The sequence below is a fragment of the Diabrotica virgifera genome, chromosome 6, assembly GCF_917563875.1.
Source record: "Diabrotica virgifera virgifera chromosome 6, PGI_DIABVI_V3a".
Taxonomy (NCBI): Eukaryota; Metazoa; Arthropoda; class Insecta; order Coleoptera; family Chrysomelidae; genus Diabrotica; species Diabrotica virgifera.
Genome location: NC_065448.1, coordinates 159,733,445 through 159,750,343, shown reverse-complemented (window position 1 = coordinate 159,750,343; position 16,899 = coordinate 159,733,445). Strand labels below are relative to the sequence as shown.

The window sequence follows — 16,899 nt, the reverse complement described above, 5'->3', positions numbered from 1 at the left end:
AATAATCTGTTGTTGATTTTTATGTTTGCTTGGATCTTGCTATACAATTTTTGCACTGCTTTTATGAAAGTTATATTAATAGAATAGGGAAGTTTTCCAGGACTTGCCATAAATTACACAGTAGTACGGTATCAAATGCAGCATGTACAGAGTTTTTTTAAATTTAGACATATTTTTACCGAAATCTCATTTTTCAGAATGTGGTATCCGTCCATTAGTACGCGCAGCCAAAATCGTTGGAGGAAAAGGAGCGCAATTCGGAGAATTTCCTTGGCAAGTGCTGGTTAGAGAATCCACCTGGTTGGGACTATTTACCAAAAACAAGTGCGGAGGCGTACTAATTAGTCACAAGTACGTCATGACTGCTGCCCATTGCCAGCCAGGATTTTTGGCATCACTCGTAGCCGTTTTTGGAGAGTTCGATATATCTGGAGATTTGGAGAAGAAGAGGCCCATTAGCAGAAATGTCAAGAGGGTGATAGTACACAGACAATATGATGCACAGACGTTTGAGAATGACTTGGCGCTGTTGGAACTCGAACAACCGGTGCAGTTTGATCAACACATACGTAAGTAAAATAATATAGGTAATAGGGTGGTTCGAAAAAACTTTGTTTTTATTTAAGATCGCTATAGTGCGCACAAGTTGCCATTGGTATAGACATGAAAAAAGCACTAATTATTTTTTTTTATTAATTTGTCTTCCGGACGCGCAATGCCATCGAAGATAGCAAAAAATTGTGAAAAACCTTAATTTTTCATATTTTTCTTAAACAAACCAGATGGTATTAATTGCGGTCCTATACCATGGACTAAAAGTATGTGAAATCAATATATATGCACTTATTATACATGTGTTTTATATCTTCCGGTCGCGCAACATAATACAAAATGAGTAAAATTAGTAGTTTCTGCAAAATTTCAAAGTTTAGCTGTTTAGAACATTTTAATTATACGACTTATAGAGATTTTAACTATTTAGAATGGGAAATAAGCCACAATATTATTAAAAAATGATTTTTATTAACGTTTCGACGCCCAAATCGGGTGCCGTTGTCAAAATACAATATACTATTAATATAAACAAAAATGTTGTTGCTTAGTAAAAAAATTCTTCTAATAATTTATTTAATTTGACTCATTTATATCGGCAATTCAGATACATATGATACATTTTAAAGTAGAAGACTTTAAAATGATATTGCCAATATTTATGAGTTGCGTTCCTGGGACGACTTTACTGAAAGATAGTTCATTCGATTACATGAAATCAACCCCAACTCAAGAATAAATGAGTCAAATTAAATAAATTATTAGAAGAATTTTTTTACTAAGCAACAACATTTTTGTTTATATTAATAGTATTTTGTATTTTGACAACGGCACCCGATTTGGGCGTCGAAACGTTAATAAAAATCATTTTTTAATAATATTGTGGCTTATTTCCCATTCTAAATAGTTAAAATTGTAAAAATGCCACAAGAAAATAGCTTCAGAACAACATTAAGACTTATAGAGATGCTATAGTTTAATTCTTTTCAAAAAATATATTTAATATCCAAGCGTATAAGATAAATTTTGATAGTTAAGTGGAATTCGGTCGCGCAGCTTCATCAAAAACAGCATACTACCGAGACGCGAGGCGAAAGTGACGAATGTCAGCGAAGTGCGCGCAGCCACAGATAGAGATACATGTAGAAAGACCTCTATAATAGATTGTTTGTCTTTTCCATTGCAACGAACTGCCATTCCGCCACATAGATGGAAATACAACAGACCCAATAGGATATCCGGACCGATTGGAAAGGCCCTGCCTGATTGTGAAAGACTACTAGTTGTTGATTTTAATCCTATTGATTGTGAGGTTCCAAAAGTTGACAAGCGTATTCTTAGGAAGGATCAGTTGTACTTGCTTGAGATATCAGAAGTCGTCAAAATAGGACATTGTTCAGAAGACTTTGTAGTACGTGATCCTGGCCCAATGTCAAAGTTGGCATCGCTGTGCGGTGCAATAATGTGGTTCTAATATAGCCGTCTCTGGAACTGTGTCCACACACTTTACTTGAAGCTTCAGTTACTAGCTTAACGCATCTTTGAACTACCTGTGTATGACATGGGAAAGCACCTATACTCACAACAGGCTTCAAGAAATTGCTCACATACTGTTTTATCTCTTCATTAGTCAATGTTCTTAACAGTGGAGGAAGAGTCAGTGTAAATGTGTTCCATTTGATAATTTCATAATACTCTTTAGCTTCAAAGTTTAGGTTTGGTGGTTTAAAGATTCTTATAGAGTCATTTTCAGATATTGATTGCTTTGCCTTCGTGATACGCCTGAGCAGCTCTCGGATATGGTTTCTTTCATCAGTTACCATAACCAAAAGTAAATTTTCGGGATATTAAAGAGAATTCCGTAAGAATTCCGTTGTAAAACGGGCTCAACAACTTGAAGAAGCTCTTCTGGTTCAATGATTTTGACCTTGTAGGTTCAATGATTTTGTGAACATGTCTAGACCGATCTGTGAATTTCTGGTTTATTTTTATGGGCAACCACAGACATAGGCATATAACATTCGAGAATAAACGTGAAATCTCTCTCAGATTTTCAGAAGGGCTTGACACACTGATGTAGAAACGCAAAACTCGGTTTGCAGTAGTAAGCCATCTTGAATGTGACATTGGGAATTGGGACAGGATCACGCGCTACAAAGACTTCTGAACAATGACCTGACTTGATGATTTCTGATATCTCAAGCAAGTACAATTGGTCCTTGCTAAGGATATGCTAGTCAACTTTTGGAATCTCACAATCAATATAATTAAAATCAACAACTGGTAGTCTTTCACAATCAGGCAGGGCCTTTCCAATCGGTCCGGAACATCCTATTGGGCCAGTTGTATTTCCATCTAAGTGTTAGAAAAGGTGGGGGAATGGGACTTCGTTGTAATGGAGAAGACAAACACTCCATTGTAGAGGTCTTCCCACACGTATCTTCATTTGTGGCTACGCGCGCTTCGCTCGCATACGTCACTTTGGCCTCGCGTCTCGGTAGTCTGCTGTTTTGACGAAGAGGCGCGACCGAATTCCACTTGAATTAATATCAAAGTTTATCTTATATGCCTGGATTTTAAATATAATATTGTAATAGAATTAAACTATAGCATCCCTAAAAGGCGTATGATTAAATTGTACTAAACATTCAAACTTTGAAATTTTGCAAAAGCTACTCATTTTACTCATTTTGTATTATGTTGCGCGACCGGAAGATATGAAGCAAATGTATAATAAGTGCATGTATATTGATTATACATACTTTTAGTAGTTCATTCATGGTATAGGAACGCAATTACAACCATCTGGCCTGCTTCGATGGCATTGCGCAACCGGAAAACAAATTAATAAAAAAATAATAATTAGTGCTTTTTTCATGTCTATACCAATGGCAACTTTTGTGCACTATAGCGATCTGAAATAAAAACATTTTTTTCGAATCACCCTAATAGGTAATTATTTTTTATATTTGGCCAAGATTCTACGCTTAACATAATTAAACAAAGTTAGAAAAACTTTTAGAAAATATTATCAAGCTAACTTAAACTTCACTTTTATTCCAATTCAATTCAGAAACCTTTTTTTGCTTGAAAGTATATAACATGTTGATGGATGGATTTGGCCGTTACTTGGCCGATGAAATTAATTTTGTTTAACAATAAAACACTGAAAAATTTTTGTTTTTAATACTTCTACAGGATTTGTTTTATTTAATGTCATTACAGCAGTTTCGGCAGAGTGCCTTTCGAAAGTGATGTATTTTAATATGAATCTGCATTGTAAAGTCTTTAACTGAATAGGTTGAGGAGTGGGGAGCTGTTTGTCTTAAATTGGTCATTAAAAAAGATATATTCAGACACCTGAAGTGACAACAAACGAAGAAATAAATATTGAAGAAGCAGAGGTAACGGAAGCATTAAGGAAATTAAAAAATAGAAAATCACCAGGAGAGGACTGAATATCGAGTGAACTCCTATAGGATGGAGGACAAGACCTGACCAAACAATTATTAAAACTAATCCAAAAAATAATAGAACAAAACAGAATACCGCAAGAATGGAGATCAAGCATCCTAATACCTCTCTTCAAAAAGGGAGAAAAATCGGACCTGGAGAATTACAGAGGAATTAATTTATTAAACACAACACTAAAATTAACAACCAAAACAAACTGAATAAAATTATAACATTAGCAGAAGAACAACAAGGTTTTAGGTCGGGAAGATCATGCACCGACGCTATATTTATAATGAGGCAGATTCAAGAAAAATCGTTAGAATACAACAAACAGGCATACTTATGTTTCGTGGACCTTAAGAAGGCATTTGACAGGGTCAAATTAAAGGACGTTATCCATTTATTGTACGCAAGAGAGGTACCTCTAGGAATAATTAAAACGATCGAAAATATCTACCAGAACAACACAATAAAAGTAAAAGTAGATGAATAACTAACTGACCCAATTGAAGCTGGCAATGGGATAAGACAGGGAGATTCCCTGGGTCCTCTGTTGTTCAACCTGATCATGGACGAAATAATAAAAAATGTAACAACAAAAAAAGGATACCAAATAGGAGAAAAACAACTTAAAATAATCTGCTACGCAGACGACGCAATTCTAATCTCTCGAAGTGAAGATGATCTACAACGTATGCTGCACGAATTTAATATAACCGCTAGAAAATTTAACAAGTTAATTTCCACAAAAAAGACTAAATGCATGGCTATAACAGCAGATCCAATAAGGTGTAAATTAAAGCTGGAGGGTCAAATAATAGAGCAAGTCATGGAGTTTAAATATCTAGGCATCACACTATGCTGCTACGGAAGAGGAAGATCAGGTGAATAAAGCAAACAGAGCCGCAGGTTGCCTGAATGAAACAATATGAAGAAATAAATCATCGGAAAAGAAGTGAAAGGCAGAATTTACAAACCAGTCATCAGACCAATAATGACATACGCGGCAGAAACACTACCTGATAGAGAAAGGACAAAAAGAAGGCTAGAAACAGCAGAGATGAAAACATTGCGAAAAATCGATGGTAAGACGCTGTGGGATAGAGCTAGAAGTGTAGATATACGAAGGAGATGCAAGGTGGACAACATTAATAACTGCGTGAAAAGCAGAAGAGTAGAATGGAACGACCACATAAGCCGAATGACAACAAATAGAGTAGTAAGGACGGCGAGAGATGGTTCCCCAATAGGAAGACGATCAGTGGGAAGACCACGAAAAAAATGGAATGGCAACTTACTGGAAGCACATTGAAAAACAGACAGAGTAATGTCTATATTAAAAGAAGAAGAAGAAGAAGAAAAAGAGAAAGATATATGTGCTTTTTAAATTATCAATTTCCATAGATTCTAATGAAAATAGTTTAAAGCCTCTATTTTGAATAAGAAGAATTTGAAACTGTTCATTAAAAGAATGATTATTATCTAGATTCTTTTTTTTTTTTTATTGAAAACTTGCAAATTTACAATCTACTCTGTACAAAATAGTATTAAGTAAAACTGATAATTATGTAATGTTTTGTAGGTGTTGCCGGCCAGTGCCGGTTCACCTTATTCACCACTGTATTCACTAACACAAATGTCACTCACACAAGTCTTCTGGCCACTGTCTCTTGAGTCTCCTAACTGGTAATGGACGATTGGAAAGCGTGGAAATCAACTCGTTGTTGTGATTGATACTTCTTTTTCTATGTTTGGTCGCATGCAGTCCTATTACATCCTTTATGAATGGTATTTTTAAGTCCTCATGTAATGTTTGGTTTGAAATAGACCAGGGTGCATTTGCAATGATTCTTAAAGTTTTTGATTGGTATGTCTGCAGAATTTTGGTGTTTGATGGTTTCGTACATCCCCATAGTTCAATCCCGTAGGTCCATATAGGTTTTAGTATTATTTTGTATATTGTCAGTTTGTTTTCTATGGATAATTGTGATCTTCTACCAAGAAGCCAATTCATTTGTCTGGTTTTTATTTGGAGTTGTTGTTTTTTAGCTTTAATGTGCGCTTTCCATGTTAGTTTCTGATCAAGGTGAATACCTAAATATTTGACTTCAGCCTTCATTGGGATAACTTGGTGGTTTATTGTAACATGTGGACAATTTACATATCTGTTCGTAAATGTTATGTGAGCCGATTTTTCGTGGTTGACTTTGATTTTCCATTTTTGGAGCCAGTTTTGTAATCGATCTAAATGTGTTTGTAGCTTGTTAGAGGCCACTAGTGGATCATGGTCAAGCGCAATTATTGCTGTATCATCGGCAAACGTGGCGATAGTTGTTTCGTTGGTAGTTGGTATATCAGCGGTGTATAATAAGTACAAAAATGGTCCCAAAACACTGCCTTGGGGTACTCCTGCCCTTATGAGTTGGTAGCTTCTGTTATCTTTTTCCATTTTGACATCGAAATGTCTGTCGGAAAGGTATGATTTTAGAAGTAAGTAAATCTGACTCGGCATGTTTGTTTTTAATTTGTATAACAGCCCTTGGTGCCAAACCTTATCAAAGGCTTGCTGAATATCTAGAAATGTTGCAGTGCAAATGTTCTTGTTCTCTAAACCGTCTCTGATTAAATTTACTATCCTATGGCATTGCTGAGTTGTGGTGTGTTTTCCCTAAAGCCAAATTGATGATTTGGTATTAAATTTTTTATGGAAGTTATACTATTTATTCTACTTTGCAGTAGTCGCTCAAATATTTTAGAGAGTATAGGCAGCAGGCTTATAGGTCTGTAAGAGGCAGCTTCTGTTGGTGGCTTTCCAGGTTTGGCGATCATGATAATGTCAGCAAATTTCCATTGCGTTGGATAGTAGGAAAGATGAAGAATTCGGTTGTATAAAGTAGTGAGAAACACGATAGCTCTTCTTGGTAAATGTTTGAGAATTTCTCCCACTATTAGATCATAACCTGGAGCTTTATGGGAGTTGATTTTCTTTATCTCTTCCATAATTTCTGATGGAGTAATTGATCTAGCAGGTGGTGATAGTTGACAGGGAGCATCTAAATAGCTATATATTTCTTCATCTTCGAATAAATCTACTGGTGCAAACACTTTTTCAAGGTGTTCTACAAAAACTCTTGCTTTTTCCTCATTTGATCTAGCCCATGCATTATCGTTCTGTCTTAATGGAGAAGCTGTTACGACAGGTCTTTTTATTTTTTGGGTCGCTCTCCACAATGATTATCTAGATTCTAGAAGGGAGAATCTGTTTTTCTTTTATTGAAAACCCCTTTGTGTTGTGCTTTAAGTTTGTCAAAGATTCTGGCAGTTTGACCGATGTTAGTTTTTGAGAATTCACCACATATCATGTCAGTTTGTACACACCACTCTGTAATTTGCTTTTTTTGGCTCTTCTTTTGTCCTTAATGTATGTGCTTCAGTTTTTGTTTGTTATTTGTTGTAAATATCACCAGTTTTCAAAACAACCAACAACTTAAGCAAACCCATTAAGAATAATAATACCCAAAAAAAGTAATTACAGAGTGGTGTATACAAACAGACATGTAGTGAGTGTACAAAAACTTACATCGGTCAAACTGGCAGAAACTTTGACAAACGTAATTTAATCATTCTTTCAGTGAACAGTTTCATATTCTTCATATTCAAACTAAAGGCCTTAAGTTACATTTATTAGGAAATATAGAAATGAATAAATTAAATAATACAGATATAATTATGAATACCCAATAGGGAACTTGCACTAAAAATTTTTTTTGCATAAAATTGTTAATTTATGTTTTCAAATGTTATATTCAAAATATTACGTCTTAACAATGAATAGTGTACGTACAACATCTAATCAAAGTTCCGCGCCTAAAATTTCCGTTTTAAACAACTTCAAAAGCGAGACCTGTGGTCTGACGTCACAGGCCACTCGTATCGTTTGTCCGTTCGGGGTGGGCCATTGCATTTAATGCAGTTTGCCCATAGATAAATAATATAGTTGAAATATCTTGTTTTACTCTGTGGCAAAAATGATTTTTTCTGTGACAGGCAAAATATTAACATTTTATCTCTGTTGACATGTATCAAAAAGTTCTTTTTTATAAAATTACTTTGTTCGTTTCTTGTGTTGAAGAACAAAGAAGAAACAAGTAACTTAAAAATAAACAAAACTTTTAGTAATAAAAGTAAGAGTAACTAAAAAGTATTGGTGCTACTATAGTATGCGGTCTACAGTCGGGTTTCTACTATAGCTTGCGGTCTACCGAGGGATGCGGTGTAAGTATAAGCTGATATGATAAAGATATTAACTTGTAAAATTACAATAATGATTCTTCTTATTTATGCATATTGTTAACTTTGTAAAGAAGGATTTTGTTGCTGCTAATCACCATAATTTTTTCTCAGAAGGCTTTGAACACAATAATGAAAGGCTCCAGTAGGTACTAATAAACATTACAATAAAATATAATCACTATTATAATGCAAATTACACCGTAATCTTTTCCAGAATATACGAAATCCTTCGATTAGAGGTAGGTAGAGCAAACCCACGGGGTAAACCGTATAAGTACTATAATATAATGGTACCAAACTATTGTTATAAACGGTTTAAACATGCTTATTAATAACTCTTACTTATTTGCCTTGACACCTCGCATTTCTCCAATAGAATAGCATTTACTACTTTTTATAAAAGTTGCCACGATGAAGACATCAACGGTAGGTAAATTAGTCAGATTGACCTTTTTAAAAACCCTCGTCCGTCATATTATGCGTTTTAAACTCTTTACAAGGTAGCACTCAACTTTATCAATTTCAGTTTAAAACTAAGCAGATTGGGGAACGACTTATTACAATATATAAGATGAACATAAATAATACCTAGGAATTTTTCATTAAAGACGATTAAAATGTAATATACCCGTGATACCTACCTTAATCGCGTTGTTTCCGCCGGTTCACCGTGGCTGGTGACGTCGAACCAATAGAAGGACGTTCAAGAGCCTCCTAAGGTATTTGAATTTTATAGCATTTTCAAAACGTCGTAATTAGCGTACGGGTTAAAAATATTTGTTTTTTTCGCATGCAAGCGTTTTAAGATCATGTTACCTTATGTTTTTTAATATCATTTTAATATTTAAAAAATTTTCCAAGTTCCCTATTGAGACAACAGCTCCCCATTTCTCAACCTATTCAGTTAAAGACTTTAAAGTGCAGACATATAGTAAAATATATCACTTGAGAAAAGCGTTCTGCCGAAACAGTTGTAGTGACATATAAAAAGTTTTATCAGTTTTTTATTGTTAGATATTATTATATAACATGATTTCATCAGGGGGTGGTGGTAAGAGGGTTAAGGGAGAGAGGGCCGTTTTTGACCAAAATATAAAAACGGCATTTATAACCAATTACAAAAATATGTGATTCATAGCTCATCAATGTAAGATACAATGATAATAATATTAAATAATAATAAAGTTAGGCGCATTTAGTGTTGAGAATATGTATATCAGGTTTCGTTTGGTCACAATGAAGTTAGATATTAAAGAGAGGTAATGCAGAGAGCAGATAGACATACTTACTTACTTAAGCCGTCCTCTTGTACCTTACGGTGAAGAGGTAAGTGGAGAAATCAGACGTCTCCATGCTTTTCGGTCAGTAGCTAGTCTTTCTGCTTCTCTCCACCCAATATTTCTTTTTACGCAAGCCTTTCCAATATTTGCGTTCCACGTTCTTGCTGGCCTGCCTCTTCGTCGTTTGTTGTCAGATGCCGCTTTCCATACCCTCTTTACAGTTCTACCTTCACTCATGCTCGCCATATGTCCGAACCACGATAACTGTTTCGTTTCAAGTCTGTCTAAGGTCCTTCCAACACCGCACCATTCACGTATGTCTTCATTTCTTATACGATCACGTCTGGTCACCCCGGATACCGCACGTAAATATCGCATTTAGCATGCTTAAATTTCACTACGAATGTTGTCGTTGACTGTCCACGTTTTACCCGTAGAGTAGCACCGGCTCGTATATAGTTTGAAATAATTTCATTTTTGTTTTCAGGCTTAGTTCTTTCGTCCTAATAAAACTTTTATTTAGTGCATGGTATAATTTCGTTGCACTCAATACCCTGCTGTTTATTTCTGGTTCTATATTTCCTTACCCACTCATTATTGATCCTAGATACTTGAAGTCCTCTACTTGTGTAATGGTCTCATTATTCAGCTTTTCATTTATATTTTCTTGAGTTTTATTTTCATCCCAAATTTCTTAAAGGCTTCATTCCAAACGTTCATATTCACTTGCAAGTATTTTTCTGATTTTGTCACAATTACCAGGTCATCGGCATATATCAACTCTGACACGTAAACTTGTTGAAGTTTATACACCCCAACCCTAGTTCTTTTTACCTTACCCCTGCATTCTTTTGCAATTTCGTCCATAAGAGTGATGAATAAAAAAGGACTCAGAACACCTCCTTGTCTTACACCTGTCCTTGTGTAGAATTCTATAGATGAGCGATTGTTCGTTCTTACATTATTACGTGTACATTTATATATACTCTTTACTGCTTGGATTAACTTCGGTTTCACATTTATACGGTTTAATATTTCCCAGATCTTGTTACGTGGCGCCCGATCAAATGCTTCTTCCAAGTCCACAAAACAGAGAAACAACTTAGGTACTGTTATGTAGTAAGTGAAAGCAGATAGACATTGAAATAAAAAAAAAACATTATGTTTAGCGATTAATGTTCATTTACATTAAATAATTAACTAATGCCTGGTTTTACCAATGATACTTATAACAGGTGCCTTCTTAAGTAATTCTTATCGAAAAGAACTTCCTAAATCAATACTTAGGAACAATAGCGTTTCACAACTAAAAGAAATGCTTATCTAGGAAATTCTTTCCTAGGTATTAATTCTGGTACGTTTGAACTATTTTTGAGAAATAAAAAGAAGAATAAGATAATACAGGATTAGGAAGCGGCAAAAATTACTTCATGATCTCGTCCAAAATTTAAAAAAATAAGACCAAAGGAATAAGAAAATGAGGAAGTCACTACAGCAGATAACAACAACCTATTTTATCCCAAATATTAAGCACACTCCAAAATTTTTAACAAAAATCACAGAAAACAAAAGGATCTTGTGAATTTATGGTTAACAATTTTGCAAGAGGAGTGTCAGGTTACTAGAAATAAGGCAGAAAACTACATACTACATAGTCCGATGATGCATACAAATACGAAATAATGGCGAAGGAACAGAATGTGTTAAGTGTACATTAGGAATGGCGGTTGTTGATAAAAAAACCGGTTTTCGGTTATACTGGTTTTTCTTAATTACGGTTTAACCTAACAGTTATAACCGGTCAAAAAAAAGGGTTATTTTAAAAACCGGTTTTGGGTTTTTTGAATTAATATCCAATACCCAATAGGTTACAACGTTACATTAAATTGCATTTTAGTTTGCGATACTCCATTCAAATCGATATCAATATTATATATATATAGATATTATCGATATCGCTACTAATATAATCAATCGATATATAGGTACACAGCGTCGGCGTATATTGAGAATTGCGCAGTGGGATAGGGAAAGTGGAACTGGAGGTTCGAACTAGCCAATTGGGATCGAAAATAGAAATCAGTCATCAGAAGTTCGCAGAATATAACCTAAGGCAGAAGGATGAAAGGTGGACTAAGATGATTATACATTGGAGACCGTGGAACCACAAACGAAAAAGGGAAAGGCTACAAATGCGATGGTCAGATTTACTGAAGAAACACGGCGGGGCAAAATTGATGCAAAATGTCCAAGGTAGACAGGTTCGGAGGAAGGAAGAGGAGGCCTATATCCAAGGATGGATGTTTAGGGGTGATTAGAGAGATAGAGACTAGCTAAGGTGCTCGGTTTTGGTACTCGGATGTCAGCAGCTATTTTTAAAAGCGGCCAAATATAAGCGGAGAAATTAATTTGAAAAACAAATATTTTTGGAGGTAAAATAATATGAATATTATGGGCCAAATTAAACCAAATGATTGGAAATACAAAATGTAGTGAAGATATATAGCTATTTATGAGACTATAAAATTAATATAAAGTAAATTAGACTATAACAAAAATGCAAAATTAAAATAGTCAAACATATTAAAATACATAATTAATCATTGTAATTCTGAACTGGACGTATTCTATTAAATTTTTTTTTTCAAATTTGTTAAGTTTCTGTAAAAAAAGTTAATTCCTTTTTACACAAGATACGCAAAATTATTTTATCTTTTTTCATGGTTTTTTCAAGTAATTACACAGGAATGATTTTTTTTCTTGAATTTATAATTTGATGATAAAAAATGAGTTTATCCCCTTTTGTGTACACCACTGCATAGTGTATAGCATTATAACTAACTTGACTGCACACTGCTGACAATGCACAACTGATGATACTTTATTTTTTTTTTAATATTATTCTACAATTCAACAGACCTGCTTATTCTCAAGATTATCAAAATGGCCAATTCAGCCTATCACATTAAACACATTTCTGTGGGTGTAAGAGTCATTAACTAATATTAACATTAAAGAAATGAAGAATGTTGATGAATTTAAAACAAACAATCTTTTTTCTTCGAATTCATTATTTTTCTCAGAGGTATAATAACTTATCTGGTTTTTCACCGGTTATTACTTTAAAAAGGAAAAACCGGTTATAACCGGGACAAAAAAACAACCGGTAAAACCGGTTATCGAAAATTAAAAAACCGGTTTTAGGTTATAACCGGTAAGTTTTTTCCATCCTTAGTGGACATTACTCAAATATTCCAAGATGCCACAAACCTATTAGACATTACATTAGACTATTAGACCAACCTTTTATTAATTAATTGTGTTCTACACAATAAATGTTCTACATCCTTGTAGAACAAAAATGGCCTTGACACACCAATGAACTTCAACCTAATACGCCAGAAACGTACACCAAATACCTCAAGTCATTTATACACCATTGATAGCCGCGACTATTGATGCGAATCCGAATCGAACTTGAATTTGTCGAGTGAAAGTAGAGATAGAGATTTGAGGTCACAATTTAAAGACTATAAACTTTTGCGAATCCAGATGATTCAGCTACGATGCCGTGTGCCGTGATCGTTATTGGCTATTGAGTTCAACTTTCTATGATTATCTGTTTATCGATTATACACTTATTCGCTTGTTTATGACTAAACAAACAGGAAGTGCAGGTATTTATTTAAAGTAGTCTTGTTTCATGACATCTTAAAAGTTATTGAGTTGTTTGTCACAGCTGTTTGCAGTGCCAGCGGAGATAAATCTTTCTTTTTGAAGTATGAATATCAAATTATGTAAATAAAACAATAGAAAACACTGTTCTATATTTACACAAACTATTTACAATTAACTAATGACATATATGGGACACAGTCTCTTATGTCAAAATATTGTTAAAATTACTTCTATTAAAAACACCAAACAATATTACAATTACTACAATTACAACTAAATGAAGAAAACAAAAAGAAGAAATATCAAAATTACTGCTAAATGAAGAAAAATGTGGAGCAAATCCATCAAAAAAATGCAGCAGGCTTTGCTTGTCAATGTCAATACTTACAGAAAAAGTGAACAACAAGAACATACCAATAATAGACTTGCTTATTTGAACGAAAACAAGGTTTACAGGTATATAGCTATAATAGAGCTGATACTAAAAGTACTATTGTGAATGAAATGAATTTATTGAACTAAACAGGATAGCTACATGAAATATGAACTTATGTCTGTTGAGATAGAGATAACGTCTGTAACATAACCGAAATAAGCTCTTGTTTTATATGTTTTATAAGTATTGTTTCAACTTTGAATTTCTTGAGTGATGAGTGATGAGCAATTCTGCAGCTCTACACTATTTTTCACCAAGGAATTGAAGAGACTCTGATGTTTTGGAGTATTTTGCATATATTCCTAAAAACTATGTTTCCGCGTCATAAAAAAGTATTAAAGTTAATTAAATTAACATATATGAGGACGTGAACTTACCTTATTTGGTCTTGATTAAAATGTATTAGAATTGCGTTTTTGCTGTTCAATTTTTGGAAGATTGTCTGAGAAAATAAACATACAAGGTTGTTACATACCATTTTCATTTTTGATATCTTAGTTTCATTTTTATTTTTATCCATGGTGTTACGTTATCACCAACACGGGAGTTAAAGCCACTAATAACCAACATGTATTTATTATATAGAATATCGTTTTTTCCGCGGAAAAAAAATTCTGGCTGTATAAATTTTTTGCAATACTCATGACTACAACAATTATCTTCACTTAGCTAGCCCAATGTAGCAACAAAATGAGTTCAGACATCTTTAAGACATCCTTATTTTTAATCTCAGGCTTTTACCACCATCATTATAATCATCATCATAGCCGTTCAGTCCTAGTTGATTATGGCATTGCCGGGGCATATAGTAATCATTTTCCAGTGGATTATTCCTGTTTGGTTTATTTCTTATATCTATATAATATGTGTCTTTGCAGCGTTGGTTATATATTTTCAATTTTTCTGTTTCTGCATCAAATCTGGTCTTTCAGTCTTTTAATTTCATTATTATCATGTCTTCCTCTATCTGGTTCCACCATCTTATCATGGTTCTTCTTTTTTTTCTTAGTCTCGGGCGTGTCCAGTTCGTGATTTATTTAGCATTTCTGTGGGTGGTCTTCTCATTATGTGGCCTGCCTATTCTAGTCGTCTTGCTTTTATGAATCTTGCTATGTTCTCCCCTCCCATTTCTTGTTGAATTTCTTGATTGGTGTTCATTTTTGTTATTCCGTAGCTTGTTCTTTTTGGTCCCAATATTGATGTCAATATTTTTTTTCTACTCTTCTTAGATCTTCTTCATCTTTTTTTGTCAGCGTCGTGGTTTGCATTGCTTACGTGATAACTGGTCTGATCACTTATACATTCTGATTTATGTTTTTCTGCTGATATTTTTGGATTTGAGTAATTGTTTATTCCTTTTAAAAGTTAGATTACCCCTCTGGATTCACTCCTGTATTCTACCTTTGCTGCTTTTTCCTATTATGACTCCTAGGTATTTGAACTTAGTTACTTCTTCAAATTTATATTTTCCCGTTATAAGTCGTCTGTCAGTTTTTCTGTTCAATTTCATGTATTTGACTTTGTTTTTATTACAGTCGAATCCACCTAGTAGAATACCGTTTATAGGAATATCCCGCTTTAACGAATAGAAATTTGCGGTCCCGAAACGTTTCTACTAGCCATCAATGATCGGTTATTAGAATATTCCGGTTATAGGAATAGTGCTGCTTGGCACGAAGGCTATTCTAATAAGCGGGTTCCACTGTAATTACTAATCTCACCTTTTTCGCTTCTACATCCAGCTTGTTTAAGTTATTATTTATTAAGTCTTCTCTGCTACAACTGTTAAATCATCCGCATAAGAGATAATTTTTTGTGTTCCATTCGATATTATATCCTTTCCATTTAGTTTTGCATTTACAAGATTTTTAAAAATCTGTGTTATACAAATATCTATTATAATCAATAACTAATTTTAAAATAAAATAAATACTGTATCACCTGTAAGAAACTTCGTAGTTATCATCATTGTAGTTTCAAAAGCAAATCATCCTGTAGTACTGATGAAATATCTATAAAAATTTTCTCTAACCTCACAGAAAATGTGTTGGAAATCCTCGTCACACTAATTAATGATTCCTTCGAAAAAGGTATATTTCCAGAGTGCCTAAAGACAGCCATTATTATTCCTGTTCATAAGGGTGGTGAAAAATCTAATGCCTGCAACTATAGACCTATTGCCTTACACCGGTACTCTCCAAAATTATTGACTCATTAAAACTCTCGGCTTATATCCTTTATCGTTGATAACAACATTTTATCCCAAAATCAGTGCGGCTTTTTAACTAATAAATGTACCACTGATGCCATGTTTTCTGTACTACATGAAGTTTACCGAGCACTAAACAATAATCGTTACACTGCCACTGTTTTCTATGACTATGCCAAAGATTTTGATTGTGTAAATCATATCTTGATTAAAAAACTAAATTTCTATAGAATTCGAGGTATTTCTTTGCATCCTACTTGACTAATAGGAAAACTAGTTAGAGCAAATAATACTGACTCTAGTCTCAAAAGCATTGTATGTGGAGTACCACAAGGTTCGGTATTGGGTCCTCTTCTGTTCCTTATGTTTATAAATGACATCACTAATTTAAAAATCGATAGAAAAATTTTTCTTTTTGCTGATGATACCAGTATCACTTGGAGAAACTCAACTATTGCATCTCTTCATGAAACTATAACTTCGGATCTACTAACGATAAAGACCTGGTCTGACTCTAATTTACTCTCTTTTAACGTAGATAAAACAGTAGCATTTTTCTATAAAGGAGCTCTTCAACCTTTGCCTCTTAATAACAGTTAAATCAGTACCGTTGATTCTGAATTTCTTGGTATTTTTTATACAGCAACCTCAAATGGTCCCTTCAAATCGATTCGTTAAGTAAGAAACTCGTCTCAGCTTGCTATGCAATAAGATCTGTCTCAAGGGAACTCAATTTAGCATCTTCTAAAATAACATATTTTTCGTTGTTCAAGTCTCAGCTTCGATATGGTCTTCCTTTTTGGGATTCTGGTACATCTGCCCAATTTGATGTTATTTTTAATTTGCAAAAAAGAGCAATAAGATATCTGTTTGGCCTCAGAAGATCTACACATTGCAGAAGTTACTTCAGAGATCGCGGAATTTTAACACTTCCATCTTAGTCCTGTCGCCAGGGGGGGTACAACGGCCTCCTGTATTCAGATGGACTTACCCAA

General features: G+C 34.1%; 1 protein-coding gene across 1 annotated transcript in view; it reads left to right on the top strand.

Moving 5' to 3' along the window:
- Nucleotides 1–16,899, top strand: part of LOC114335697 (serine protease filzig) — a 379,563-nt gene that overhangs the window by 327,712 nt on the left and 34,952 nt on the right. Inside the window, exon 3 of the mRNA XM_028285979.2 lies at nucleotides 198–569. Coding sequence (XP_028141780.1) covers nucleotides 198–569 — 372 coding nt within the window. The remainder of the gene's footprint in view (nucleotides 1–197; nucleotides 570–16,899) is intronic.